We start from the raw sequence: 22,142 nt of genomic DNA, 5'->3' as shown, positions 1-22,142 counted from the left end.
TTTCAAAAACCTTTCCTTTAGCATGAATTGGACAAAATATTACAGCATTTTACATCATCTTCACCAATCCAATTTACCGTTTGCAGCCCATGTCCATGTCCATTTTTCTCAAGAAAGCATGGCGAAAGTATTGTTGCGGTTTTGAGTTTTGGTAACAGTCAGTATAATAAAGGTTAAATTTCCCTCTCATAGTTAGTCACACAAACAACATGTAGCCTCGCGATAGTATAGTTATCTCTTAGTATTTGTGAGCTTAGTCCTTTTCCTATGTTAGTTCTGCGTTGAGTAGAGTAAGGAGAATAGGTCCTACTCCTACTTCCATTGCCTGATCCCGCCTCCCTGGCCTCACGCCTCTTTGTGCGGCCTTCAATCCTTTTGGCGCGAATTAACATGAGGCAGGCCTAGGGGGGTCGGGGCGGGACCGAATGAGGGCGGCAGAAGAGCTGACGGTAAGCGCGAGCCGCCAATCAGGGCTCAGAGGGTGTGGCGGCAGCACTGCGTCACAGGGCGTGGTTGGAAGGTTCGAGAAGGTTCGGGAAGGTTCGGGACGTATCAATATAAGCGGTTGCGCAAAGCTCCCAAGAGGACTGATGAGGAGGACTCGCGAGCACCTGCATTGAAGAGAGCAGTAAGAGGACTGGGTTGGCATTGAGTGGAGAAAGACGCACATGAACCAGGATACACGCTCACATGAAAGCAACGCTCTGTTGAGCTTGAAGCTGAGCCACGTACAGTGCATTGAGTTACGCGAGTGATAATGTGCTGTGTAACCGCCAGCCGCGCTGAGAGACGCGTATTTTCCTTCCTACCTCATCGGCTGCCTTTTGTTCGGGAGACGCTCTACGAGGATCCTTCCATCGCTTGCGTGCCTTCTTCGCGGGACGTGCTGGGACCGTGGAGAGCCGGACATGGCTGTTCCTGGACGACTAAGTCGGCGTGTTTGGCTGGAACATCAAACTGCCTGCAATTCCCTGTGTGGGTGTGATGGGCCCGAGTCTGGGGGTTCAGGATAAGACTGATTAAGTGCTTCTCTGTGTCTCTGCATACCGATCATTGTACATACGTGTGGGAATAATAATTAAACCTGTGTTCTTCCTTCCATTCGATCGTTCTTGTGATTTCCTCATTGGCTAAGCGTGGTACGAGTAGAACCGCTTTAATCGGGATCCAAAATGTAACGGTAAATGCACGGACCACGTGGTACTCAATCCGCTCATTGTACCAAAATCACACGTGGCACGTGCGAGGCTTGCTTCCCCGCTTCCGTGGCAGTGCAGGGATTTAGGTACGAGCGAGACTTGGTCCCAAAACCCTACCTTGCGTTCGCCCGGAAGAGGCATTTCAAGTCTCTCGGTTCCGCCAAGCCCAGAAAGAACAAGGGGCTTAATCCCCCCTCGGTAAGGGTAAGAAGGGCGGCGGAGAACCGTAACAGTATTCTATGAACTCTCCAGTTGTTTTTTAAGCTGTTACCAAGAAGGGTGTGCAATGTCGTAATTTGTGTGCGTGTCTCTGCAGTTGGTGCACAGCCCACCACCATTGGAAACAAATGCATCCTGTCTGCTGAGTACCCCAGCTCAACCAGGTATCGTATCGGGTTATTTGCATTCAGAAAAAAGGAAAAAAACAGCCATCAGGTTGTACTTTGAGTCATTTATTCCTTTAAAATAATCTCAAACACTTTTGAAGTTTTCTTTTGCAGGCCTAAAATTCTCTTTGTTTTCTCATTTCAACGCTTTCTCAAGATCGTATTGAAAATATGTTGATGAGGAAACATTGGCTCCAAAGACGAATGCATTTTTTAAGAGAACGTGTCTCTGGTCACTGTGCAATTTCCCGTCGATGAGATAGTTTTCTCCATTTTTGTTCAACCCCGTCCCAAAGACTGCAGCATCAGTGATAAGAACCACTCCACTCTGGCAAAACCCAACTTTGAACTTAAACCGGCAGCCCTGATTCACGACTGTTCATTTGAAGGTACCGTTCATTTCTTGCACCCACTCATACACTCTCTATTGGTTTTTATTCTTTGTTACGGGAATAACTTCTTCTTTTTTTTTTTTTTGTATACAAGATCGAGGCTTGGGTAAGAAACCAACAAAAATCACAAAAAAAACTGATACCGGTGTGTACCCTGGATAAGAATAGGTACACCGTATCCCTGCGTGTCGTAAGAGACGAATAAGAGGGTTGGCGTCAGGAAGGGCATCCGGCCATAAAAACATTGCCTCAAAAAGGGAACCATGACAATTACAACTACATATGGGCAGGGTACAGCCCGAAGTGGAGATCGGTTTCTGAGGTTTGGGACATGGAATGTAGGGACAATGACAGGGAGATCAGGAGAAGTGGTGGAAGTATTGGTCAGAAGAAGAGTGGACATATGTTGTGTGCAAGAGACGAGATGGAAGGGAAGTGGTGTGAGAATGGTGAAGGGTAGGCAGGGACAGAAATACAAGTTTGTGTGGCAAGGCTGCCCGGAGGGCGTGAATGGTGTTGGTGTCCTGTTTTCTGAGGAGTTTGTAGACAGTGTGGTGAGTGTGACTAGAGTGACGTCATCTCGGGATATGCTCCGCAGGTTGGTCGAAGCGATGAAGAAAAGGACAAGTTCTGGTGTGCGATAGAGAAGCTGATGGAAAACGTGAAAGATGAGGAAGTTGTTGTGGTAGGAGGAGACCTAAATGGACATGTGGGAAGGAGTATGGATGGTTTTGACGGAGTTCATGGGGGTTACGGATATGGTGTGAGAAATGGAGAAGGTGAAAGGATTTTGGAGTTTGCTGATGGAGCTGAATTGTTGATTTGTAATACTCAGTTCCAGAAAGAGGATAATAAGCTTGTTACATACACGTCAGGTGGGTCGACGACAACCGTTGACTACCTGATGGTGCGTAGGCGAGATAGGGGGCACCTCCGGGACACAAAGGTGATCCCGGGGGAGGAGGCTGTTTCACAGCACCACTTGGTTGTCTGCGACGTAAGGGTGAAAGGTGCGAGGAGAGCTCGGCGGGTGAAGTACCAACCGAGAATGAAGGTGTGGAGATTGAAAGAGGTGACAGTAAGGGAGGCATTAAAAGAGAGGCTGAGTAGGGTCGAGGATGATGTGGTTGAGCTTGAAAGTGGTTGGATGTCAATGAAAGCTTGTCTGTTGGGAGCCGTTGGTGAGGTATGTGGATGGACAAAAGGACCACCGAGGCACTCGGAAACATGGTGGTGGGATGATGAAGTTGGAAAGAGGATTGACGAGAAGAGGAAGAAGTTCAAGGAGTGGCAGAAGGCGAAGGGTACGGGAGCAGAAACAGCAGAGCATGAAAGTTATAAGGCAGCCAGGAAGGCTGCAAAGAAAGAGGTAGCAAAGGCGCAGGAGGCATGTAGGAAAATGTTCGGAGAACGCTTGGATTCGGAAGAGGGTCAGAAAGCAGTATTCAGGATTGCAAAGCACATAGCGAAAGAGAGGTGTGATGTGATGGGGGTGAGTTGCTTGAAGGATGAAGTGGGACAAATCGTTGTCGACCCAGATGTAATTAAAGGAAGATGGAAAAGATATATGGAAATGCTGTTGAATACAGAGAATGAATGGGATGGCAACATAGAGAGTAACCCTGTTTTAGGACCGGCAGAGAAGATAACTGAGAAGGAAGTTGAGGAAGCGATAAAAGCAATGAAGGGTAGAAAAGCGGGAGGGCCGACGGGAGTTGTGGGAGATATGTTGAAGGCAGCAGGAAGTTGGGGTGTGAAGAGAATAACAGAGATCTGTAATCTGGTGGTGAAAGAAGGCCGCATTCCAGTGGATTGGGAACTGAGTACCCTCATTCCTCTATACAAGGGGAAAGGTGACCCTCTGGAGTGTGGCTCGTACCGAGCGATAAAGTTATTGGAGCATGGAATGAAGGTATTGGAAAGGGTGTTGGAGAGGAGGATAAGGAAGAAAGTGAAGATCGACGAAATGCAGTTTGGATTCATGCCAGGAAGAGGAACGACAGACGCGCTTTTCATTGGGAGGCAGTTGCAGGAGAAGTACATGGAGAAGAGGAAGAAGTTGTTTCTTGGGTTTGTTGATCTGGAGAAAGCATTCGATAGGGTACCACGCAAAGTATTGACATGGGCATTGAGGAAGTTAGGAGTGGAGGAATGGTTGATCAGAGTAGTGATGGCAATGTACAAAAGAGCGCGCACAGCTGTAAGGACGAAGGACGGGAACAGTGGTGAGTTTGAGGTGAAGGTGGGAGTGCATCAGGGGTCGGTACTAAGTCCACTACTATTTGTAGCTGTGATGGAGGTGCTGGCTCAGAACGTAAAGGAAGGTTTACCTTGGGAGTTGTTGTATGCAGATGATCTGGTGTTGATTGCGGAAAGTATGGATGGACTGAAGGAAAAGATGAACACGTGTAAGGAATGTATGGAGACAAAAGGTCTGAAGGTGAATATCGGAAAGACGAAGGTGATGGCAAGTGGTAAAGCATGTGGTGATGTGGAAAGAACTGGGAAGTGGCCCTGTGCTGTGTGTAGGAAGGGTGTCGGATTGAACTCCATTCAATGTACAATGTGCGCTGAGTTGGTTCATCAAAAATGTAGTGGTCTGAGAGGGTCATTAACCAGTGTGGCAGCTACATTCAAATGTAAGGTGTGCACAGCGGGAGCTGCAGATGGCGGAAATGTTGAGTTGGATCTTGGAGACGGCGTGAAGCTGGAAGGTGTGAAAACATTTTGCTACCTCGGAGACATGCTGAATGGAGAAGGTGGATCAGACTCGGCAACGGTTGCTCGAGTGAGATGTGCATGGAAGAAGTTTCGGGAACTGGGTGGCGTGCTGATGATGAGGGGAGTGTCGTTGAAGCTGAAGGGAAAGGTGTATGCTGCATGTGTGAGAAGTGTTATGATTTATGGGAGCGAGACATGGGTAATGAACGTAGAGCAGCAACGAAGGTTGGAAAGGGTGGAAATGCGAATGGTTCGGTGGATGTGTGGAGTATCGTTGAGAGAGAGGAAGACAAATGATGAATTGCGAAAGATGATGGGAATAGAGCCTGTGATTGATGCTGTGAAGAGGAACAGGTTGAGATGGTTTGGTCATGTGTTGAGGAAGGATGAAAGTGACTGGTTGAGAAGAGTGATGGAAATGAATGTAGAAGGAAGCAGAGGACGGGGAAGACCGAAAAAGACTTGGCTAAAGATGGTGGAAGAAGAAATGCGGGCAAGGGGGTTAACAAGGAGAGATGCAGAAAATAGGGCAAAATGGAGAAGATTGTCATGGGGACCGCAAGGCTAACCCCCGCTCTAGCAGGGAAAATGGCCTTTAAAATGCATGTTGTTGTTGTTGTTGTTACGGGAATTACCTTTTTTTTTTTTTTTGTATACAAGATCGAGGCTCGGGTAAGAAACCAACAAAAATCACAAAAAAAACTGACACACAAAACATACAATAAAGGGAGCGGGAGACAAAATTGGCAGAAAGAGGGAAGCACAGAAGTACAACAGCAGAGAAAAGCGACAACGGAAGATCAACTCCGTCGGAGGGTGGGGGCTTGGGGGGGAGGAAGCATGGAAAGGTGGGGGTGGGGGGTGGGAAAGATATAAAACACATGGACACTGCTAGAACTTCCAGGAAAGAAAGAAGTCGGTATTTCAAAAAAAAGTGGATCTGGGGTGACTTGACGGGGGTAGAAGAGATCAAGGTTTTGGATGGGGGAAGATAAGAGAGGGTGGTGAACAGCTGTTTTAAAGACATGGAGGGAGGAGTGGAATTGAAGAGAGTGAGGGAGTTTGTTCCAGATGTGGGAGTAAAGAGGAATAAAGGAGTGAACGTGAGAAGAGAGTCTAGATTTTGGCAGTTTAACCATAAGAGGGTTGCTGGCAGATCTTGTGCGACCTGCAGGAATATTTGGGGGACAGAGCACAGAGAGAGCTGGGGGAGCAAGGCCAGATAGGAGTCGGCAGAAGACAGAAAGACCACCAACCTGCCTGCGGTGAGTGAATGAAAGGTCCTCGGAGTCAGCTTCATCGCGGGAGATTCCAATGATTCTGAAAGGTTTGGTTTCAACAGCGTGAAGCCGCGCTGAATGTGAGGCAGGAGCACCAGCCCAGAGGGGAGAACAGTATTCCATTGAGCTGCGGATGAAAGCGTTGTATGTGGTGAGGAGCTCAGGTGTGCCAAGGAAGGACTTCACACGATAAAAAGCTAATCATGTGTGTTTGTGGTTTTTAATATTTTACCAGCATGGCTCTGCCACTGTTAGACTTTGTCTCGTTTCACAGTAACTGCAGACTGCGATGCAATTACATACGTTGATGTTTAAAGTTTCTGTTACATCTTATGGTCAGATGTGTGAGCCACACATGGACAGATGGCAGATGTCAAATGTCAGATGTGTCAGATGATGTTAGATGTGTGATTAACGAGCTTTTTAAAAATACATCATTGATTCATATTTAGAGTGGAAAACATTTATTTCCCCATTTGCATCATCCTGAGTTTAAAGCCTGTTGGTTTTCATTGTTTTATCCTCTCCGATAATACGTGCATATCTTGTTTATAGCTTCAGTCAGCTAACACCATGCAGTTTTGGTATACCGTCCACCAATCCATTGACGAGCAATTTTTGCAGAGCAGCTGAGGCCATCTATTTTCCACATCCGTGTGGAGTGGGGCTAGAATTATGAGGTTGCAATAAATAGGAGATGTACTGTTCATAAGGGAACATAAGGTAGGGGAGAGTGTAGAGGAGATGGGTATCTTCTCTGATATGCAGCACGTTGCTGCGGGTTACATCATTCCTGTAGGTTGGGACAGGCATTTGTAATTTGTTCAGGGTGCCGATGATAACGCAAACCTACTCTTCATTGTAAGACACCGTGGGATATTTGCTCAGCATGGCTTTTATATTTACAGCGTGGCTCTTAGATGTTCTGATGTACATCAAAGATATTGCAAACAATGGGGTTCAAAAGTTAACTTCCTGATCTTTTCCTCCAACCTATCCCAAAGCGATGAAATGGTACCAGTGGCGGCGTCAGGAAAACGAGGTGAGATGTCCATCCGAACGACTCTGCCATAATTATCCCGTCCTCCAGGTAGCGGGAGATGGGTTTTGCGTGTGTGTGCAGGTTTGCTTGTGCCTCCTGGTTATAACTTTTTTGAAACCATAAATTGAGCTTTTGTCATCAAATTTTCAAAAAGCCTTTATTGTGAGATTATGGACAACACTCATTAAAAATAGGAGCACGGGTCCTGAAACTCACATCCATCAGCAGCAACTGTCAATGACGTCATCAAGTTTTGCTGCTGATGCAATGCCCTCTGAAGGTAAGGGCAGGTATTCTTTGCGTTTTAGGCCTGATTTCAACCAGTTAATGAGCGCAGAAGTTGATGCTGTCAATGCACCTTCGCTAAGCATCAGATATGAAGCATGTTGCCATGTTTCATCAAAATCATATCTTTGGTTCCCCGAAAATGACTGAAGTGTTTACAGACTCTCTGACTTTGGCTTTTGACTTTGGCTTTCACTCACTCTCTGGCTGACTGACTTACCAATGGACTCTGCTCAATCACATAAGCTCACCGGACTGAAGTCCAGGTGAGCTAATTATGTTGCAGTTTTCCTCCGTGGCATGAAGTGAAAAGTGGGGTTAAGCAATTTGTTCAGTTTGTCTGTCTGTCCACAACGTCAGTTTATGATCGAGGAACAAGTTAATCCCAATCGAACGTTATATTTTGAACACGAGTTGCAACATGAATAAGAAACTGAACATGTAATTTAACAGTACTTTGGCTCCGAATTTGTCTTGATCGCTCATGTGCTGAGTGGAGTGAGATCATATTGTCACTCTGCCTGTCTGGCAGTCAAATAGAATTGAAAACAATTTAATCATCAAACTTACTGTTTTTGAGGATGTCAGAAAGGACACAAACAAGCACAAATAACTTATTAACTCATGACATAACTAATATAATATAATAACTAATATATAATGTAATAACTAATGATCATAATATTACTCATAATAATATATAATATAATAACTAATATAACTAATAACAAATAACTAACGTGTTAACTAAGGTGGTGTGAAAGACGCTGCATCAACGGTGGTAAACTTCCAAAAAAATCTACAACTTTTAAAATCTTTTTTATCTTTTTAAAAACTTTTACTTTGTTTCAATTGAAAATATATATTTGAACACTGGAGAACACAAATCGCCCTTTTGGCCACTTTCAAAAACCTTTCCTTTAGCAGTAATTGGACAAAATATTACAGCATTTTACATCATCTTGACCAATCCAATTTGCCGCTTCCAGCCCATGTCCACGTCCTTTTTTCTCAAGAAAGCATGGCGAAAGTATTCTATGAACTCTCCAGTTGTTTTTTAAGCTGTTGTTTTCATATAGTTTCGTTCGAGTACAAATCAGATGCGGATGGGCTTTTCATTTTAAGATACATTTTTAGTTTTTTTCACTTTTATTGCTTGAGCTGTAACAAAATTAAGTTCGTCCTGTTAGCCAGTTCGTCTTGTTTGTTTCAGAATGTTTCATGTTCATTTCTATTGATCTTCACACCTTTTCACCGAAAGGACTATTGTAATCGATCTGGACGTCAGTGAGTGTGTCCACGCACAGATCTACCTTGATATAGATCGTTTACTCTCAGCCGTTCCTGAAGGGATGAGAGAGTCTATTGTCGTCTATCTGTCAGTCAGTGAGTGTAACTTCGTACAGAGATTTACTTTTGAAATAATAATTAATTATATCGTATAATTATCTAGTGGTTGGTGTTATCTATCGTATATTATGATATCGTATATTATCGATATCGTGTCGATAGAATTATCTATCGCATAATTATCTATAAGCCTGGTGTTGCCTTAGCGGTTCGGGTGCAGGCTTGGGATCATAGGATCCTGGATTCGAATCCCGATCTATCGCTGAATTAACGTCAGGGGGGTTGACTCAGCCTGTCATCCTTCCGAGGTCGGCAAATTGAGTACCAGCTTGCTGGGATGAATGATCACGGTGTGTACCCCGATTTAGAATAGGTACACCATATACCTGCGCATCATAAGAGGCGACTAAGGGTTGGCGTCAGGAAGGGCATCCTGCCATAAAAACATTGCCTCAAACAGGGAACCATGAGGTCATGGGGCCCGCAAGGCTAACCCCCGCTCTCGTGGGGAAAAATGGCGTCAAAACGATCATTCATTCATATTTCATTCAATTATCTATGATTATATGATATAACTAGCACAGCACCTGGTAGCGAGCATACCTCCGCCTGGTGAACAGTTTACGTTTTGTATCCCACTGATAGGCCGGATCTGGATTCGGACCTGAACCAAAATCTAGTCGGCTTGTTCTTGTCACTTAACCAACTCGTTCCTCCATGTTTATTCATAACTCGTCCATAACTTTTTTAAATATCAGGTTATATATCAGTTTTAACCCGATCTATCAATGGTGAAGCATCACTTAGAAAAATTAAATAATTCTCATATCCGAATCCATTTTCAGATATTCACCAAAATCGAATCCATTAGTCCTTGTCACACACACAACCTGTCTACCAAGGTTCATCCAAATCCGTCGATAACTTTTTGAGATATCCTGCTATGTATCATTTTTGGCCCAATCTCCCAATGGTGAAGAATCACATAAAAAATTGTAGTAGCCGGATCCGAATCTGGATCTTCACCAAAATCTAATCATTTCATCCTTGTCACATACGCTACCTCTCTGCCAGGTTTCGTCCGAATCCGGCCACAACGTTTTTTGAGATACTTGTTCACAAACAGACAGACAGACAGAGGTGAAAACATAACCTCCATCAACCTTTGGTCGCGGAGGTAATAATATTTCCCCGTCTCCCTCACCTCTTTTTGTCTGTTAGTTGCCGGTTAGTTTGTTCCTTTCCTGTTTCGTCCCCGCTTTTCCCCTTCCCATTCTAGCTGTGTTACATTCAGTTTGTTTACAAAATTGTACATACTTTTCTGCAAGTGCATGATGGTCTGTGGACCAATATACAATATAATCAATGTAGATTTTTTAAAAATAGGGGCAATACCCCCATGGCACTCACCTGGTAGAATAAGACAGTATTCTACACTGACTAAAGGTATTTTAAACAGTATCACAGTATTTTAAGCCAATTTCAATGGTTGCTTGGAGACAGGGCAGCATGTACAATCATATACTAAAGTAATCATAAGACTTTAAACAAGCAAACAAAAAAAATACCTATTTTAGGGGGTTAACCCTCCCTCCCCTCCTTCCCTCCATGACTACCTTAGGGCCTGATTTTTTTTTTAATTCCGTGAACAAGCTTTGATACATCACGGGTGATGAAGGTTGTGATCAAGTTTCATCGAAATAGTATGTGTAGTTTCAGAGGAAAAAGCAAATTCCTATTTTAGGGGATGGAGGGGTCAAACTTGGATCCACTTTGATCACGGTAGTCCCCCGAAGACCTCGACAAACTTGAGTTGCAGCATCCGAAATATCATTTGTGCCAAGTTTCGTCACAATCACAACAGCAGTTTTGGAGAAGAAGTTGCAAGTGTTTACGGACTGACGGATGGACGACGCGCCATCGCATAGGCTGACCGGAACTACGTTCCAGATGAGCTATAAAAAAAACATGCCAAGAAAGGTGTGCAGTGTCGTGATTTGTGTGCGTGTCTTTGCAGTTGGTGCACAGCCCACCACCTTTGGAAACGGATGCATCCTGTCTGCTGAGTACCGCAGCTCAACCAGGTATCGTATCGAGTTATTTGCATTCAGAAAAAAAGGAAAAAACAGCCATCAGGTTGCACTTTTTTATCATTTATTCCTTAAAAATAATCTCAAACCCTTTTGACGTTTTGTTTTGCAGGCATAAAATTTCTTTTTGTTTTATTATTTCAGTGCTTTCTCAAGATCGTGTTGAAAATATGTTGATGAGGAAACATTGGCTCCAAAGACGAATACATTTTTTAAGAGAATGTGTCTCCGGTCATTGTGCATTTTCCCGTCGATGAGATAGTTTTCTCCATTTTTGTTCAACCCCGTCCCAAAGACTGCAGCATCGGTGATAAGAACCACTCCACTCTGGCAAAACGCAACTTTGAACTAAAACCGGCAGCCCTGATTCACGACTGTTCATTTGAAGGTACCGTTCATTTCTTACACCCACTCGTACACTCTCTATTGGTTTTTATTCTTTGTTACGTGAATAACCTTCTTTGTTTTTTTTTTGGATACAAGATCGAGGCTCGGGTAAGAATCCAACAAAAATCACAAAAAAAAACTGACACAGAAAACATACAATAAAGGGAGCGGGAGACAAAATTGGCAGAAAGAGGGAAGCACAGAAGTACAACAGCAGAGAATAGGGACAACGGAAGATCAACTCCGTCGGACGGTGGGGGCTTGGGGGGGAGGAAGCATAGAAAGGTGGGGGGGGGGGGTGGTAAAGGTATAAAACACATGGACACTGCTAGAACTTCCAGGAAAGAAAGAAGTCGGTATTTCAAAAAAAAAGTGGATCTGGGGTGAATAGACGGGGGTAGAAGAGATCAAGGTTTTGGATGGGGCAAGATAAGAGAGGGTGGTGAACAGCTGTTTTAAAGACCTGGAGGGAGGAGTGGGATTGAAGAGAGTGAGGGAGTTTGTTCCAGGGATGGGAGTAACGAGGAATAAAGGAGTGAAGGTGAGAAGAGAGTCTAGATTTTGGCAGTTTAACCATAAGAGGGTTGCTGGCAGATCTTGTGCGACCTGCAGGAATATTTGGGGGACAGAGCACAGAGAGAGCTGGGGGAGCAAGGCCAGATAGGAGTCGGCAGAAGACAGAAAGACCACCAACCTGCCTGCGGTGAGTGACTGAAAGGTCCTCGGAGTCAGCTTCATCGCGGGAGATTCCAATGATTCTGAAAGCTTTGGTTTCAACAGCGTGAAGCCGAGCTAGGTGTGAGGCAGGAGCACCGGCCTAGAGGGGAGAACAGTTTTTCATTGAGCTGCGGATGAAAGCCTTGTATGTGGTGAGGAGCTCAGGTGTGACAAGGAAGAACTTCACACGATAAAAAGCTAATCATGTGTTTGTGGTTTATAATATTTTACAAGCCTGGCTACGCTGCTGTTAGAGTTTGTCTCGTTTTACAGTAACTGCAGACTGCGATGCAATTACATACGTTGATGTTTAAAGTTTCTGTTACATCTTATGGTCAGATGTGTGAGCCACACATGGACAGATGTCAGATGTGGTCAGATGTGTCAGATGTGTGATTATCGAGTTTTAAAAAAATACATCATTGATTCATATTTGGAGTGGAAAACATTTATTTCCCCATTTGCATCATCCTGAGTTTAAAGACTGTTGGTTTTCATTGTTTTATCCTCTCCGATAATACGTGCATATCTTGTTTATAGCTTCAGTCAGCTAACACCATGCAGTTTTGGTATACCGTCCACCAATCCATTGACGAGCAATTTTTGCAGAGCAACTGAGGCCATCTATTTTACACATACGTATGGATTGGGGCGAGAATGTATGGAGTGGGGCTAGAATTATAAGGTTGCAATAAATAGGAGATGTACTGTTCATAAGGGAACATAAGGTAGGGTAGAGGGTAGAGGAGAAGGGTATCTTCTCTGATATGCAGCACGTTGCTGCGGGTTACATCATTCCTGTAGGTTGGGACAGGGATTTGTATTTTGTTCAGGATGCCGATGATAACGCAAACCTACTCTTCATTGTAAGACACTGTGGGATATTTGCTCAGCATGGCTTTTATATTTACAGCGTGGCTCTTAGATGTTCTGATGTACATCAAAGATATTGCAAACAATGGGGTTCAAAAGTTAACTTCCTGATCTTCTCCTCCAACCTATCCCAAAGCGATGAAATGGTACCAGTGGCGTCGTCAGGAAAACGAGGTGAGATATCCATCCGAACGACTCTGCCATAATTATCCCGTCCTCCAGGTAGCGGGAGATGGGTTTTGCGTGTGTGTGCAGGTTTGCTTGTGCCTCCTGGTTATAACTTTTTTGAAACCATAAATTGAGCATTTGTCATCAAATTTTCAAAAAGCCTTTATTGTGAGATTATGGACAACACTCATTAAAAATAGGAGCACGGGTCCCGAAACTCACATACGTCAGCAGCAATCGCCAATGACGTCATCAAGTTTTGCTGCTGATGCAATGCCCTCTGACGGTAAGGGCAGGTATTTTTTTGCGTTTTCGGCCTGATTTCAACCAGTTAATGAGCGCAGATGTTGATGCTGTCAATGCACCTTCGTTAAGCATCAGATATGAAGGATGAGGTCAAGTTTCATCAAAATCATATGTTTGGTTCAACCGAAAATGACTGAAGTGTTTACAGACTCTGACTTTGGCTCTTGACTTTGGCTTTCACTCACTCTCTGGCTGACTGACTTACCAATGGACTCTGCTCAATCACATAAGCTCACTGGATTGAAGTCCAGGTGAGCTAATTATGTTACATTTTTATTCCGTGGCATGAAGTGAAAAGTGGGCTTAAGCAATTTGTTCAGTTTGTCTGTCTGTCCACAACGTCAGTTTATGATCGAGGAACAAGTTAATCCCAATCGAACGTTCTATTTTGAACACGAGTTGCAACATGAATCAGAAACTGAACATGTAATTTAACAGGACTTTGGCTCCGAATTTGTCTTGATCGCTCACGTGCTGAGTGGAGTGAGATCATATTGTCACTCTGCCTGTCTGGCAGTCAAATAGAATTGAAAAGAATTGAATCATCAAACTTACTGTTTTTGAGGATGTCAGAAAGGACACAAACAAGCACAAATAACTAATTAAGGAAGAACAGAACTAATATAATATAATAATTAATATATAATATAATAACTAATAACAATAATATTACTCATAATAATATATAATATAATAACTCATATAACTAATAACAAATAACTAACGTGTTAACTAATGTGGTGTGAAAGACGCTGCATCAACGGTGGTAAACTTCCCAAAAAATTCTTCAACTTTTAAAATATTTTTCATCATTTTTGAAAACTTTTACTTTGTTTCAATTGAAAATATATATTTGAACACTGGAGAATACAAATCGTCCTTTTTGCCACTTTCAAAAACCTTTCCTTTGGCAGTAATTGGACAAAATATTACAGCATTTTACATCATCTTGACCAATCCAATTTGCCGCTTACAGCCCATGTCCATGTCCTTTTTTCTCAAGAAAGCATGGCGAAAGTATTCTATGAACTCTCTAGTTGTTTTTAAAGCTGTTGCCAAGAAGGGTGTGCAATGTCGTAATTTGTGTGCGTGTCTCTGCAGTTGGTGCACAGCCCACCACCTTTGGAAACGGATGCATCCTGTCTGCTGAGTACCCCAGCTCAACCAGGTATGGTATCGAGTTATTTGCATTCAGAAAAAAAGGAAAAAACAGGCATCAGGTTGCACTTTGTGTCATTTATTCCTTAAAAATAATCTCAAACTCTTTTGAAGTTTTCTTTTGCAGGCCTAAAATTTCTCTGTTTTCTCATTTCAACGCTTTCTCAAGATCGTATTGAAAATATGTTGATGAGGAAACATTGGCTCCAAAGACGAATACATTTTTTAAGAGAATGTGTCTCTGGTCGCTGTGCAATTTCCCATCGATGACATAGTTTTCTCCATTTTTGTTCAACCCCGTCCCAAAGACTGCAACATCGGTGACATGAACCACTCCAATCTGGCAAAATCCAACTTGAAACTCAAAGCAGCAGCCCTGATTCACGACAGTGCAGCTGGAGGTACTGTTCATTTCTGACACCCACTCGTACACTCTCTATTGGTTTTTATTCTTTGTTACGTGCATGACTTTTTTTCTTCTTTTTTTTGTTTACAAGATTGTATTGAAAATATGTTGATGGATGAGGAAACATTGGCTCCAAAGACGAACACATTTTTTAAGAGAATGTGTCTCTGGTTGCTGTGCAATTTCCCATCGATGACATAGTTTTCTCCATTTTTGTTCAACCCCGTCCCAAAGACTGCAACATCGGTGTTATAAACCACTCCACTCCGGCAAAATCCAACTTTACACTCAAACCGGCAGCCCTGATCCACAACTGTTCCTCTGGAGGTACCGTTCATTTCTTACACCCACTTGTACACTCTCTATTGGTTTCTATTCTTTCTTTCGTGAATGACATTATCACAATTTTTATTGTTAATTTATCTAAGGCTTACATGGAGGAGTTCGTATGACACATATTTCACTGGTGTGCACACTCATTTTAAGCTGTCTAGCCTGGGTTTGAATTTTTTTCTTTCTTGGTATACAAGATTGAGGCTCGTGTAAGAGCTAACATTAATGACAAAAAAAACAAACGGACACATACAGTCACTTGAAAAATTAAGTACACCCCATGTACAGTTTTGGCTTTTTCAACATATTTCAACACACTGCTATTTGATCTTCATTTCAACAATATTGATAGATAAAGGTGATATAATATAACAAATATCATGAAACATTTCCATTTTGTCGTCCATTGTATAATTTAAATAAACATAAATGCAAATTTCGCATGTGGAAAAAGTAAGTACACCCTTGGCTCTAATAGGTGGTATTGCCCCCTTTGGCAGAAACAACCTCAAGTAGGCGTTTCTTATAACTGTCTACCAGTCTCTGACATCGACTCGGATAAATTTTTGCCCACTCCTCCATGCACAATTCTTTCAGCTGTGCGATGTTTGAGGGGTTTCTTGCATGCACAGCTCGTTTCAAATCCCCCCACAACATATCGATGGGATTTAGATCCGGGCTTTGACTTGGCCATTCCAGAACCCTCCATTTCTTTCTTTTCAGCCATTCCTTGGTGGATTTACTGGTATGCTTAGGGTCATTGTCATGTTGCAAGGTCCACCTTTGGTTGAGCTTCAACTCTCCAACAGATGGCCTCACATTATCCTCAGGCACCCTCTGGTACAATGAAGAATTCATAGTGGATTCTATTATGGTGAGCTGCCCAGGTCCTGATGCAGCAAAGCTGCTCCAAACCATAATATTTCCACCACCATGCTTTACAGTTGGTATCAGGTTCTTGTGGTCAAATGCTGTCTTTGGTTTTCGCCAAACATGTCTTCTGGTACTGTGGCCAAATAGCTCTACCTTTGACTCATCTGTCCAGAGCACATTGTTCCAGAAGTGCTGGTCTTTGCCTAGGTGTTCATTGGCAAACTTTAGTCTTGCCCTGATGTTCTTTCTGGACAGCAAAGGTTTCCTCCTGGCACACCTCCCATGTAGATCAAATTTGTGCAGCCTCTTTCTAATGGTAGACTCGTGCACTTTGACATCAACAGTGGCTAGAGCTACCTGTAGGTCCCGTGATGACATTCTGGGGGTTCTTAGAGACTTCTTTCAGCATCTTGCGGTCTGCTCTCGGGCTGAATTTGCTGGGGCGGCCTGGCCTGAACAAGTTGGCAGTTGTTTGGAATCTTCTCCACTTGTCGATGATCTTCCGGACAGTCGAACGATTGATTTCAAATTGTTTGGAGATCTTTTTAAATCCCTTCCCAGACTCGTAGGAATATATAACCTTCTTTCTGAAGGCCTCAGAGAGCTCTTTTGATCTAGGCATGGTGATGCCGCACACTTCAACAACAAAGAGCAAACCAAACTAAATGTCTGAGGTTTAAATAAGACAGGTTCCTCCAAGATCCTCTCTAACGATGTTCTAATCATTTGCACCTGAGCTGGTGCACCTGATTCTAATTTTAGGTATTTGAAGTCGTGATAAATGTAGGGGTGTACTTACTTTTTCCACATGCGAAATTTGCATTCATGTTTATTTAAATCATACAATGGACTACAAAATGTAAATGTTTCATGATATTTGTTATATTATATCACCTTTATCTATCAATATTGTAGAAATGAAGATCAAATAGCTGTATGTTGAAATGTGTTGAAAAAGTCAAAACTTTACATGGGGTCTACTTACTTTTTTATGTGACTGTAAGACGAAATAAAGGGAGTGGGAGACAAGATGGGGAAAGACGGGGAAGCACACAAGTACAACATTTGAGAGCAGGGACATCGGGAGATCTGTGGGAGGGAGAGGGCTTGGAGAGAGGAGGCATGGGAAGGGGGTGGAGTGTGAAACACACATGGACAGAGCTCGGACTTGCAGGAAAGAAGTTTGTATTTCATTAAAGTGGATCTGGGGTGAATTAACTGGGGTAGAAAAGATCAAGGTTTTGGATGGGGGAAGATAAGAGATGGTGGTGAACAGCTGTTTTGAAGACCTGGAGGGAGGAGTGGGATTGAAGAGAGTGAGAGAGTTTGTTCCAGAGGTGGGAGAAAAGAGCAATGAAAGAGTGAAGTTGAGCAGAGAGTCTTGATTTTGGCAGTTTCACCAGAAGAGGGTTGCTGGCAGATCTTGTGCGACCTGGAGGAGTATTTTGGGGGACAGAGCACAGACAGGGCTGGGGTGGGGGGGGGGGGGGGGCTCCGTGATTAGGTATTTGAAGTGATTGAAGTGGTAAAACTGTATATATTTGAAGTGGTAAAAACAACCCGTGATTGTCTTTAATAGTTAAAATAAATTAAAATCAAATCAAGTCGGAGAATGGAATTAAATTAAAGTAATAAACAAATATGCCCATAGACAGGATAACTATCCTGCGAACGCAAAGTGAAAAGTGGGGGTTAAGCAAATGCTTCAAGTCCGTCCGTCCGTCCGTCCGTCTTACCAGTTTATGATCATCAGTTTGTGATCGAGGAACAACTAACTCAAATCAAATGTTAAACTTTGAACACTAATCGGAAAATGAATAAGAAGACAAATAAGTCTGAACTGAACTTAAGAAGACAAAATGAATAAGTGCACACAAACACATGGTTATTTTTTTATGTATCTTCCCTTCGTCTGTGTTATCAGTCTGGTATGGGAGCGCTCCATGTGGGAACAATATTTTTTTATCATCGCGCTCTTCTTGTCCTGACCTCCATTGTAATAAATCTTCTCATTATTTTCTCTGTATATTTCTAAATCTGTGTTTGTGTGAGTTATTTTCTTTGCAGGCTTTGGAACTGCCGGCGATCGTGAAGGTAAACTCTTCAGCCTACTCCCCTCCTCTTTCTTTCTCCGTGCATATACATAAAATCTGCTATTTGAACTGAACGCCTTTGGAGTTAAAGCTGGCTTTCGCTGTGTGTGATTTCCCCGGGATTAACCGAGGGGAGTCACTCGACAATGTATATATATATTTAATTTTAATTTAGATTCAAAATAAAAGTTCATTTTTACTTCTGCTCCATGAACCAGCTTTGCTGATCGGTGCAAGACTTATACCATATTACATAGGGGAAAGAGTTAGACATTAATCATGTGCAGACTGAAGGAATCACGAGACTTAAAACTAAAGAATAGATTATATCATGAAATAATCACTGGCGGTTCCTGATCAAAAATGAATGATAAAATAATTATGTAAAAAATCAAGCAACCCCACTCCACACGTCATATCCCATCTATAATCTTTTTCCCTCTTCCTTTCCTCCCTGTGCGGAGAGTTTGCGATTGTCTCTGTGAACCAGTCTTTTTTCCTTAAACAGAAAATACTGTTATGTCGGGGGGAGAAAAGGAATATCTCGAGCCAGGTAGATCTGTATGGGTAACATGCTTTGACTGTCGCGATAGGGAATCTACCCCGTAATAAGTTATATGTTAGTCCGGTTTGTCGGGATAAGCTGTATTGGTGTCCCAGCTACGAGGGAGCAGGGCGTGCTAAATTGTGCAGGGATTATGGATGACCACTGGATGAGATTCCTTTGTTCGTCGTCGTCCCCTGTCACCAAACCTTTGTCCCTTATGGCAATGCATACTCATATAAACACTTATATAGGCCCTTAGTGCAACAGTAATTAAATTCCCTTCCCTTACAAAGACTGTGGAAGACAAGCAGGCAAGGGCCACGTACAACACCGGCGTGGGCGTCAGACATCGAGCAAGGCTGGGAGGCCACGCACAGGAGGACTGTTGATTGGCCAGGGGGAGGGGCGAGCAGCACCACAGTGCGGGAGGCACTCGGCCAATGACAGGGCACCAGCGAAAGAGAACATTGGAGAAGATTTGAGAGGTCGGGAAGCTACGAAGCTCCGGTTGGTGGCGCACCAAGGCTGACGTCACATGCGAGGCTACAAAAGAACAGGCAAAGTTATAAAAGGACGCGCTGGCTGACATTGGCTCACTTGGCGCTGCACGGTCTCTCTTTGCTCTTTGTCTTTTTGTCTCTCTTCGCGCTGGACCTCGTGTTGGAGATCGGCCCCTTCGGGTTGGAGATTGGCTTTGTGTGGGGATCGCTGGCCCTGCGTTGGACGCGTGGTGCTTTTGATTCCGCGTGGTGCTTTTGGTTCCTGGTGGTGCATTGATACTGGAGCGAGGGACCTCGTGGCGTGCCGCAGAGCGAGTCGCATCGAGGCCTGGCGTAGCGCATGAGCGAGGCGGACTGAGGGGGCCGCGTTGGACGACGGACGCACCACTACTGACAGATAGGGCCGCACCCCACATTTCACAAATACATAACGAACGTTTTATTTTCCTTAATTCATTTTCCCTTGTCTCGTATCCGAAATCAGTGTGTGGGGACGTCCCGATTTGGACATTTATTACCGGCGCGTATTTTCCTGTCCCGCTATCTTTGTAAATAAATCCTTGTATTATTTTCTGTATATACCTGAATGCAGTTTTCCGTGTGGTTTATTTAATTTGCAGCGGCATTGGAGACGCCCCGAGAACAGGTAAGACTGCAGGGGTCTTGCGCCGCCCCTCCACCCTGCGCAATTTTGTATAGCTTTCTGTCTTTGAGTCCGCCATTGAGTTTTTGCCTCGAGAGCTAAGGCCTTCGCAATCGGCTTCCGTGACCGCCTGATTTTCATCAGAGGCGGCCGCATGACAATACTAATGATATTAATTTGAGATCCCTTCCCACAGGTGAAATGGGGTAATTAACCAAATACCAAGTATGTCCGTGGGTGCATGTATATATATATATAATTATATATATTATATTCAAAGTCAAGCCTCATGGAAGGACAAATAATGGGTGTGGGGAGGAATGAGGGGTTGCATGGAATTTGACACGATATAGAAGCAAGCTCTCAGAAAGGAAAAACTGGAACTTTGTAAGGAGTTTGGCTTCGGCTATTGATTATATTTTGGGATGAAATGATGTATTTGATGTACAATAGACCCACTCCCTATAGTGGGGTGGCTAAAGTCCAAATTTAAGTGATATCGTGACACACTGGCCCAAAGGACCAAATTTGGCACAGTTCTACTTTAGGACCATACAAAACTTTTGAGAGGGGGCTGCCCGATTTTCGATCCCCAGGTCAAGGTCAGGTCAAGGTCAAATGTCAAATTATGTGTCTGTCATGTTTTTGCAATATCCAGCTTATAGATAACCTAAAAAACTTGGTCTTAGTCACATAACCAACATATTTAGTCAATGAATCCATTACTATTATGGGAAGTTCCACCAGGTGACGGCCATATAGGCTCAAAGCCACAACTCGAGAGAAACGAGGGAAAGGATTACGTAGAAAGGTATCCCGCAATACGAAGTTACCAAGTAACTTCGCTGGCTTTCTACAGGGTCCTACCAACAAGGAGGAGCTTTTCGCACTGCTGACGGAGGACGTAGTCAAACGCGACTATCCGCTTACCAAACAGGTTTACATTACATCTGGTCCACGAGTCCAATCGAATCAGGCTAACATCACAATGGGAGAGAGTGATCACGAAGAAACAGACAGTAGAATATGTCTTCATGTAAACGATGCCCTAAGGGAAGGGGCGACTACTGTTCTCATCAGAACCGTAGACACAGACGTGATTGTGATTCTGGTGGGAGTGTTTCATGATCTTGTGCAGCACCATCCAGGTATGCAACTATGGGTTGGCTTTGGTACTGGTCAACACTTCCGCTATTACCATGTCAACTCAATCTGCCAGGAACTTGGGGAAGACAAAGCTCGTGCTCTGACGTTTTTCCATGCATTCTCTGGCTCTGATGTAACATCCCAATTCAGTGGTAAAGGCAAAAAGTCAGCTTGGAAGGCATGGAAAGCTTACCCGACAGCCACAGAAGGATTCACCATTACGTCCCTGACTGCGTTTGTTCCACATGTGATTACATCTCCAGCATTCAATGTGATCGAGCGGTTTACCTGTATCATGTACGACAACACAACCCCACATGTCAATGTGAATGACCTTCGACAGGAGCTATTCCCAAGGAGAGTGAAGATGATGGAGAAGCTTCCTCCAACTCAGAACGCACTGCTCCAGCATGTAAATCGATGCCTGTACCAAGCCAGCATTTGGAGAGAGAGTCTGAAGCCCATCCTAGCTGCACCAAATCCAGATGGCTTTGGGTGGACCAAAGCAGATACCGGGTGGCGTCCAACCTGGACAACCCTGTCAGCTGCTGCTCTTAGTTGTAGAGAACTACTCAAGTGCGGATGTAAGGCGACACCCACTTGTTCAAAGAATTGCATGTGCAGGAACGCAGGACTGCCATGCACAGGACTGTGTCACTGTCGCGGAAATTGTGAAGCATAAGTCATGCAGGCCGCGACCTCCTCTGTATTGGCCAATCCAGTATCCTCCCTCAGCGTATCGATGTACGTCAAAAACACCGATGCAAAAATGACCAACACATAATTTGACCTTTGACCTTCACCTGACCTTGAAATACAATATGGCAGCACCTGAGGATATTTTCCATAATACAAATGGATTCCTTGTCCTTAAAAATGATTATTTAGAGTTTAGACACTGAGATAATGTTTCTATGACAGGTATAAGCTGGATATGGCAAAAACATGACAAACACATAATTTGACCTTTGACCTTGACCTGACCTTGACCTGGGCCTCGAAAATCGGGCAGCCCCCTCTCAAAAGTTTTGTATGGTCCTAAAGTATAACTGTGCCAAATTTAGTGCTTTGGGCCAGCGTGTCACGATCATTTCCATAAGCCACTCCACTACTATGGGAGCGACAGGCAAGGTCATGTTATTATCCTCTCTGGGGTATATAGATTACAGTAGATCTATAGGCTCTGGTCCATTGGTCTGTGGTGGACGTGATAAGCATAGAATTCCTCAAGGATGTCGGGATTCCTC

The 22,142-nt window shown here is 43.7% G+C and overlaps 1 protein-coding gene across 1 annotated transcript in view; it reads left to right on the top strand.

Annotated features, from left to right (window-relative positions):
- The first annotated feature begins 1,521 nt into the window (after positions 1-1,521).
- Positions 1,522-22,142, top strand: part of LOC144893229 (uncharacterized) — a 108,136-nt gene continuing 87,515 nt past the window's right edge. Inside the window, exons 1-8 of the mRNA XM_078782981.1 lie at positions 1,522-1,582; positions 1,882-1,974; positions 6,983-7,020; positions 10,673-10,739; positions 11,041-11,133; positions 12,859-12,896; positions 14,298-14,364; positions 14,995-15,087. Of these exons, the coding sequence (XP_078639107.1) occupies positions 6,985-7,020; positions 10,673-10,739; positions 11,041-11,133; positions 12,859-12,896; positions 14,298-14,364; positions 14,995-15,087 (394 nt within the window). The 5' untranslated portion in view covers positions 1,522-1,582; positions 1,882-1,974; positions 6,983-6,984. The remainder of the gene's footprint in view (positions 1,583-1,881; positions 1,975-6,982; positions 7,021-10,672; positions 10,740-11,040; positions 11,134-12,858; positions 12,897-14,297; positions 14,365-14,994; positions 15,088-22,142) is intronic.

Source organism: Myxine glutinosa, chromosome 8 (genome assembly GCF_964187855.1).
Source record: "Myxine glutinosa chromosome 8, kmMyxGlut1.1, whole genome shotgun sequence".
In the NCBI taxonomy this organism is placed as follows: domain Eukaryota; kingdom Metazoa; phylum Chordata; class Myxini; order Myxiniformes; family Myxinidae; genus Myxine; species Myxine glutinosa.
This window is presented reverse-complemented; position numbering and strand designations above follow the sequence as displayed.